This window comes from Etheostoma spectabile, chromosome 6 (assembly GCF_008692095.1).
Source record: "Etheostoma spectabile isolate EspeVRDwgs_2016 chromosome 6, UIUC_Espe_1.0, whole genome shotgun sequence".
Taxonomy (NCBI): domain Eukaryota; kingdom Metazoa; phylum Chordata; class Actinopteri; order Perciformes; family Percidae; genus Etheostoma; species Etheostoma spectabile.
The window spans coordinates 14,133,586-14,141,662 of record NC_045738.1 but is presented as its reverse complement, the minus strand read 5'-3'; the positions used below and the strand labels follow the sequence as shown (position 1 = coordinate 14,141,662).

General features: G+C 40.8%; 1 protein-coding gene across 2 annotated transcripts in view; it reads left to right on the top strand.

Moving 5' to 3' along the window:
* The window catches only part of si:ch211-1i11.3 (mitogen-activated protein kinase kinase kinase 5), an 18,658-nt gene extending 12,024 nt beyond the window's left edge, over positions 1 to 6,634 (top strand). Inside the window, exons 19-28 of one of the 2 annotated variants that reach the window (XR_004332261.1) lie at positions 490 to 688; positions 919 to 1,087; positions 1,364 to 1,529; positions 2,349 to 2,534; positions 2,630 to 2,735; positions 2,839 to 3,085; positions 3,347 to 3,459; positions 5,746 to 5,823; positions 5,940 to 6,016; positions 6,216 to 6,321. Coding sequence is in view for 1 of the 2 variants with exons in the window: in XM_032517416.1 (XP_032373307.1) it covers positions 490 to 688; positions 919 to 1,087; positions 1,364 to 1,529; positions 2,349 to 2,534; positions 2,630 to 2,735; positions 2,839 to 3,085; positions 3,347 to 3,459; positions 5,726 to 5,823; positions 5,940 to 6,016; positions 6,216 to 6,312 (1,458 nt within the window). In the remaining variant the exon portion in view is untranslated. Of the gene's footprint in view, positions 1 to 489; positions 689 to 918; positions 1,088 to 1,363; positions 1,530 to 2,348; positions 2,535 to 2,629; positions 2,736 to 2,838; positions 3,086 to 3,346; positions 3,460 to 5,725; positions 5,824 to 5,939; positions 6,017 to 6,215 lie in introns of both variants that reach the window. The other variant, XM_032517416.1, reaches the window with a different exon arrangement.
* Positions 6,635 to 8,077: the final 1,443 nt, after the last annotated feature.

Here is an 8,077-nt window from a genome sequence, read left to right as displayed (position 1 = left end):
TGCAGTGAGATTTTCAAATGCACGCTTGGTTCCGCCCCTCGAGATGGGCGACTTTCATTACTCGATGCCAGACCCTTAATTTTTCAGATTTGGGTCTGGATTTCCAGGCTACTACAGTAGTGCTTTGAGTTAAAAGCCTAAAACCACGTCCGTGTCATACAAAAATGGATGGTAGCGATGAGAATGTTCCATAATTCAGGTGTGATTTATGATTGCCTGTTTTTCTCTGATTTAATATTCAATACATATTGGTTTGTTTTTTAGACTCTTCCATGTTATTCAGTGCCAAATTGGATATATTAGAGCTTTGGTAGCCATCAGAGTTTCCGAAACATAACTACATTTGAAGGTTGATAAGAGCGCTGTTAACAAGTCGGAAACAAATATATATGAAAAATTATAAGCAACTTTCATCTTTTTTCTTAACACACAATCTCAAAGGAAAGTGGTTTTAATGAACTAAATTTCCTTTTCAACAATCCCATCAAGGTGGGCATGTTTAAGATCCACCCCAAGGTTCCAGAGTGTATGTCCAACGAGGCAAAGGGCTTCATCATGAACTGTTTTGTGCCGGACCCCGATGACAGAGCCACAGCCACAGAGCTGCTAAAGGCAAGCTTCCTCAGGTCGTCCCCCAAGAAGAAGGCCAGGGCTCCACAAGAATCCAAACCTAAGGAGATGTCTTCTGGTACAGCTTCATTACACTTCTAATCACATTCTGCTCTTCTTTCTCATAGCACGTTTCTGTTTTTCTTGTAGTCTTTTGTCTTCTGCCCTTGTATTGTTTTTTTTAGAACTGTTGTTATTGCACATGCTATATATGACGTGTGTATGGTAAGTGTTGTTGTGAAACCTTGCTGATGTCAGAGATTTTGAACGCTCACTCATGTCTAACAACAATGTTGCTGGGTTTTGCAGCTGACTACCAACGCAGCCTGTCTGTACCCATCTCCATTCTTGTGGAGGACACTGATTCATACCCGGTTTCAATCGACCTGTCCTGTTCCTTGGACTTCAGGCAGCGAAAGTCCACCCCCATAGCAGATGAAATCTCTGAGAGCCCACCCAGCACCAGCAGCCTTTTGTCGTGAGTTAGATTATTACTCAACAAAAGATTAAAACCTTAACAATGTCTGCATCAGCCAGGTTTGTACTAGATCTTAACTCAGTGGCAAACCACATTGATGTTTCAGTCAGATTGTCTTGCCAGGCGACATCCTGTGTAGTTAAAAAAGGTTATTTTCCACTGTGTCAAATGTCACAGTCCACAGTTAACTATGAATTACTTATACAACAAATTATTGATGTCTGTATCACCATTTATTCTTTTTTTTTTTCTTTTTTATTGCCCCCTACTGTCCAGAATACCAGAGGACTTTTCATCAGACATGAGCAGTCCAGCCTCAACAGATGAGAACGTTGGTCTTTTTATGCTGAGAAAGGACAGTGAAAGGAGAGCCACACTGCACCGAGTCCTTACTGACTACATCAGCCATGTCGTCTCTAATATACAGGAATCTGTGCCTCAGGTCGGTGAAGAACAGTCACAATAACACAGGTCAAAACATGAAATGAAATGTATCACCTGCATGGCTTCCTACATATAAACTACATAAAATTTTTCTCTAAAATGTAGGGCATCTAACTAAAGCTATTTTGCAGCCCATGTGTCTTGCTAGGCTTTTGAATTTAGGTAAAAACATTTAAATAAACAAATTCCAGTGACAGATTCATAATAGAAATAGCATAACAGTTCTTAAATTTAGACAGACTATTGGCCCACCATATGGTTATTATATTTCCCAGATGCGGTTTATCAGTATCAGTAAAGTCTTAACTAATAGGCAAAGACACTATTTTAAAATAACAATGACACCCTTGAAGTTTGGTATTAACCAAAATGTCCATAAGTGTTGTTGCGTTGTAGGCACTGCCGAAACTTCCAAATATGAACATCTGTATGATACAACAGCCTCATGGCATTGGTGTCTGCTGTGAGTGTTAAGTTAATATCAAAGCTGTCTCATGTGTTAATAATCTTGAGCCTATGGGCATTTCTGCCATATTAGTTTACACTGGGTTTGGCATTTTGTTCTCCACTTAAAAGCTGTTATGTCTAATGCATAAAAGTATTTTCCCCCCAGACCAAGAAAAATTAGAGTCAGTGTCCATGGAAGTTTGGGTCCTTGTTGGTGAGGCTTACTGCTGAGGGGATGAAACTGTTTTTGCAGCGTGAGGTTTTGATCCAAATGGGCCGCAACCTCGTGTCGGAGCGGGGGGCTTCAGTTTTTGTCCAGAGTGAGAGTGAAGTCCTGTATCCTCATTTTACCGAGCTTCTCTTTTTAAAGCATGGCGAGGGATCATCCATAACTGCAGACCACATCACCATGCTCATTAGCTGCCTGCGAGACAACATCCGCTCCCCAGACAGAAGGCAGCTGACAAGGAGCTTGAAGGAACTTCGAACCTCACTTCTCACTGACGCAGTTTCACTGAACAGCCTGCAGGCGGTGCTGTTTAGCTTCCAAGATGCAGTACGTTACTTCAGAGTCAACACATGCTGTTTCAGCTAAAATGCATGGTAAGATTCAAATCATGAATCATGCCTAACTACATGCTCTGTCTGTAGGTAAAGAAGGTGTTGAGACAACAGCAAGTGAAACCTCACTGGATGTTTGCTCTGGACAATCTGCTGAGACAGGCAGTGCAGGACGCCATCACTGTGCTCTTACCAGGTAGCGCCTCATCTTATACGGTATAAGTATATGTTTAGGGTTGTTTATATATTGTAAATTGTCCATGTTTCTTTCGTTCCTGCCAACCACTCCCTCTCCTCAGCGCTGAAACTCCAGCTGCAGTCCTCATTTGAGACTGAGGACAACACTCCTGATGAGCAGTGTGCTGACCCAGACACTCCTGTAGTTATTGTCCCTGACCAGGTGTTTGCGCCAGCAGACACGGAGCAGACGGCATCCTTATGCGAGACCTTGCCAACAGCAAGCCCCAACTCCCCTACAGACCTCTTCCTCAACAGCAACTGTCCCCTCAGTGAGCAACTGAGAGACCTACGAGTAAACACCAGAAGGTAGCATTTAGTTTCATTTCTTTATCATGAAGCTTTTCTGTTCAAGATGCATGCTAAAGATTGTCATGTCTGTAAAGTGTTTTACTTTTCAAGGATACCTAAACATTTGGATTGTAAATTAAATGTTTTTGCTGTGGAAAAAAAATACAAACACCTCCAACACTGGCATCTTTTATTAGGCAGTACACAGTGATTAATACGATTTCTTTTTTTGAGCTGTACTGCTTTCTGCTGAGTAATGATGGCTGTTTGTGTTTTAAGACTACTTAGTCAGCTAATTGAGAAGGAGAGAGAGTATCAGGTGCTACTGATGAACTCTGTCCAGAAGAAACAGGAAGAGATTGATGCATTGAGGAAAGCAGCAGTCACTGAAGGTAATTTCTTTTATTTTGAAACCACACAGTTTGCTACGTTCTTGAAGAATTTGCTACATCCTTGTGGATCTGGTATTACTGCCAATTAAATTTGATTGTAAGTGTTAGAATGTTTGTTTAGTTTTTTTTGGAGTACAATTCAGATACTTTAGTTTTTAGATACATTTTTACAGAAAAAGATGCCAGTTTAATTATTCCAATACTCACATGTCATGTGTATGTTGAGAGAGTTATGGGTCAAGGAGAGGAGGTAGTCCATTGTCCTCTATCATTGCTAAAACATATTCTTAAGTTTAGCCAACGCTAAGCTGAGGCTGGAGCAGTCTGAATTAGCCAAATCAAGTCATCATCTTCATTTTTGAATTTTGTTGGTTTATTACTGGTGTTTTCAGGACGTATTTTTTTCTCCGCTTTGGTTCAGCAAGGAAACGCTGTGCAGTGAAACGCAAATGGGGAATTGTGTACTAAAAAAAGGACCCACTCAATATCATACATTGTATCAGAATCAGCATATTGGCCAACTTATATGTACACATATAATGAAATTTGACTTTTCGTTGCGCTCAATTTTCTCACACAGTTCCAAGAACAATTTTCAGGAAGGTGACGACATACAATTTAGACTATAGTGCAAGGGGGCATACTGCAAAGAGTGCTTGAATAAAAACTGAATGTTTAATGTAATAAGTTACTTTATGTAAATGTGATGGGTGGTTATATACACAATGCATGTATACATGCATTTTATATGAAAATTATGCTGATATGTACATTGTGTGTTTATACTATAAAACATAATTTACAATGTGTATAATGGGTATTAAAATAGGCTTAAAAATCTGATAGAGCGATTCAGTGTCTTACCCAAGGACACTTGGGTAAGACACTGAACCCTCAGTTGCCTCTGATGCTGCGCCATCGGAGTGTAAATGTGTGTGAATGTTTATCTGATGAGCAGGTGGCACCTTGTACGTCAGCCTCGGCCACAGTGTGTGAATGTGTGTGAATGGTTCCTGTACTATGTAAAAGCGCTTTGAGTAGTCGTTAAGACTAGAAAAGCGCTAAATGAATTCAGTTCATTTACATTTTAAAGGTTGTCAATAAGTCTTCTCCAATATTCTTTATGCCAGTAGCTTTGAATTTAGTGATTCAAAACCTACCCATCCAGTTCTCCAAGCAGCTTAAAACAAACAGTCAAGAATATTTGCATATTATCTTTGATCTGGGTCAGGCATCTTCATCAAACCTTGAAATGTAGGTAAAGTTAGTTTGTATGTTATGATTCCCCATAATTGTAATATTTGGTCAAAGCTGTAGTGCGTAGTTTCTGTCTCCCTCATGAGGAATTAAAAGTAATGACAACAAAACTGTCGGTGCGCACCGTCCCCCTTCCCCTCCGCGCAGTTGCTAGTAGCCAAGGAGAACACAAAGGATTAAATAAACATGCAGAAGAGGTAGGCTAATTATCTTCACTCGAGTTTCTGCACGGAAAGGTTACCGGACACCAAAATCTTTGGAACATAGTCATACCGAGAAATACAGAGAGTTGTGTGGAGCTGATGGTCCTAATTAGCCTTGTAGCAACTCATTTGGAAATAGCTTGAGTGTAAGAGACATTCACGAATGTCAAAAAGTTACACACCAAAGCTTTAAAGCTGTAGTGCGTAGTTTCTGTCTCCCCCATGAGGAGTTCTATGTAATGACAACAACACTGTTGGCGCACTGAGAAATCCAGAGTTTTGTGGAGCTGATACTCTTAATTAGCTTTGTATTACTCATTTGGCAATGTCTTGAATGTAATGGATGTTCATTAATATAACAAAACGTGCGCACCAAAGCTTTAAGAAAATATACCAAATTACAATTGAGGATTTTCAATACAAGTTAAGTTCTTATCTAGGAGTTCGTAAGAGCTCAGGCTATTAGTCCGATGATTAACAGCACAAGCTGCAGCTCGACCAGTATTGCATCAAGAGACCAAGCCCATTTTGCACGCATTAATTCTTGTTACAGTTTTTTAACACTAATACCTGTCAATCCCCACCACGCCTTAGCTTCAGGCTCTGCATTTCTGCCTGACTGGTTCCTGTCTGAGGCGTAGACCATCAAATCATCCACTTTTGTGCTCAAACTTGACTGTGCAGTATGGATAATGATTATACAGTCTGCTTGAAACATGATACATGTTTTTCTTGTGTGATCTTTAACAATGCGAGATACAGGATGTGTGCAATGTGTAAATGGTTGTAATCTCTGTACATTATAGTTAGAGGAGTGACCTCACAGAAAGGCTCTAATCCAGATGTGAAGGCTTTGGTGTGCTGGCTCGAGTCTGTCCCTGTAGACCAAGACACTATCAATAAGGTAAACTCAACTTAGGCTCAGCCTTTTTCTTTTGTTTTGTTTTTTTACTCTTGAAACCGCCTGGTATTACTCATATATCTACTGTTAATCCAAACCTGTGTGATCCTGTTTTCTAGTTGCTCTCTCATGCTTTCACCTTGGACTGTCTCTTCTACGTGGCCTCCAGGGATGACTTGATGTACTGTGGGATAAGGTGAGCTGCCTCCGCACATCATCCTCACACCATCCGTCCATGCAGAAACGTGAAAAAGGGGAATCATCCTCAGAGACGGTGGTGTCGAAAAGATGCATATTACCTCGTTAGTTTGGGTTTTATCAAAAAAGCCCCAGTAGCGTTTGAGATGGCTCGGTTGTAACACTGTATTTCAATCAGTCCAAAATTGTTGTTTCAGAGGTGGAATGCTGTGTCGAATCTGGGCAGCCATCGCAGCTCGCAGGAAGACCCAACTCAGCACACACAACGAGGATAGCGAGGACACTCTTCTTTAATGGCTGCTGATGTTGTGCATCAAAGGACTGATTTATTGACGGGCTGGTCCTGTGTCATCTGGAGGAAGTGAGGCAGTGGTGAACATAACAGAAGTGATGTATATCAGGATATATATTTGGTTACCATTTTGTACTGTGAATGTATTTTCTTTAAAACATACTTATCACTTCTTCCAGTTATAGTGCATGTAAAGTAGAATGCAAAAATCTTCCCTTAGAAGTCAGATCTTGCCAGCATTTTATGCACATATTATGCTCACTTTCAGGTTCATAATTGTATTTAGAGGTTATATCAGAATAGGTTTACCTGGCTTAATTTTCAGAAAACACCATATTTTTTGTTGTACAGCACATTGCTGCAGCTCCACTTTTCACCCTGTGTGTTGAGCTCTCCGTTTTAGCTAGAGTGAGGCATCTCATTTCTTTTCCACCTTTTTTTGGAGTCGCACATGCGCAGTACCTAGGTCAGCACGACAAGCCAGTCAGAAGCAGAGTACGACGGCATGCCACACTAGCAGCTAGGCGAGCATTATAACGTGTGTAACAAAGTTACCATCGTTCTGTTGGAGATGGTAAGTCGACTTTGGGACCTGTAACGTGGACAAAAAGGATAAATAACACAATAAAGGAAAGGGGGGAAAGCCAAAAAGCTAAAAATGAGCATTTTAATACATTTTGTCAGTGGGACTACAATTATGCCTTCATTAAAAAATACTGCCTAGTAGAGTATTAAGATGCCTGCAAACAAGGATGATAACTATATTTTAATAGAGCCATCTGATGACGCTGTTTTATTTTGTTTTACAGAAAACTTATCTTACTTATATAAGTTATTAAACGCCTACTGTATTTAAGATGAATGTCTTTGCATTCTTGGTAAATACACAGATCGCTTGTACTGAATATCCTGTTAATACTCATACAAATAATAAACAGGAATCTTAAATCTTTTCGAATTGCTTGTTATCTGCAAGCAGCAAAGACGTTTCTTTTCAAGGGAGAGACGTAGGCTGGAACAAGTGACGAGGTGGTGAACAGCGTTAAAATTCCGCACATGTTCCCTCATCTGTTTTGTTGACATCTCCTTAGGAACAGGGACACAGGCTTTGCTTAAATGTCTGTCTGTGTCTATGGTATGCGTGTGTTCTATTGTTTAGCCGTGCTTCTGTGTAGGTTTGCTGTTTTGAGTTTTAGACTTCTTTTACTCTGATAAATCATTGTCTCGTCCTCACTTTTTCATGGTAAAAGACCGGAGTAATATTAGAATGAAAGTGCGGGAAAGTAAGGCCAGGATCAGAACGTTAGGTGATAGAGCTGTAGGCGAAAAAACATGTCACACACAGAAAGACGGGCACATATCTGATTTGTTTTTTCCAGTGTGTCATCGTTGCCTAATCTCAGTGGTCCTGTGTGAGATCAGAGGATGTTCATTACTTTGATATGCTCAACAGAGGCGTGTGTGTGTGTGTGTGTGTGTGTGTGTGTGTGTGTGTGTGTGTGTGTGTGTTGTGTTGGTGTGTTGGTGTGTGTGTGTGTGTGTGGTGTGTGTGTGTGTGTGTGTGTGTGTGTGTGGTGTGTGTGTGTGTGTGTGTGTGTGTGTGTGTGTGTGTGTGTGTGTGTGTGTGTGTGTGTGTGTGTGTGTGTGGTGTGTGTGTGTGTGTGGTGTGGTGTGTGTGTGTTTGTGTGGTGTGTGGGTGTGTGTGTGTGTGTGTGTGTGTGTGTGTGTGTGTGTGTGTGTGGGTGTGGGTGTGTGGTGTGGTGGGGG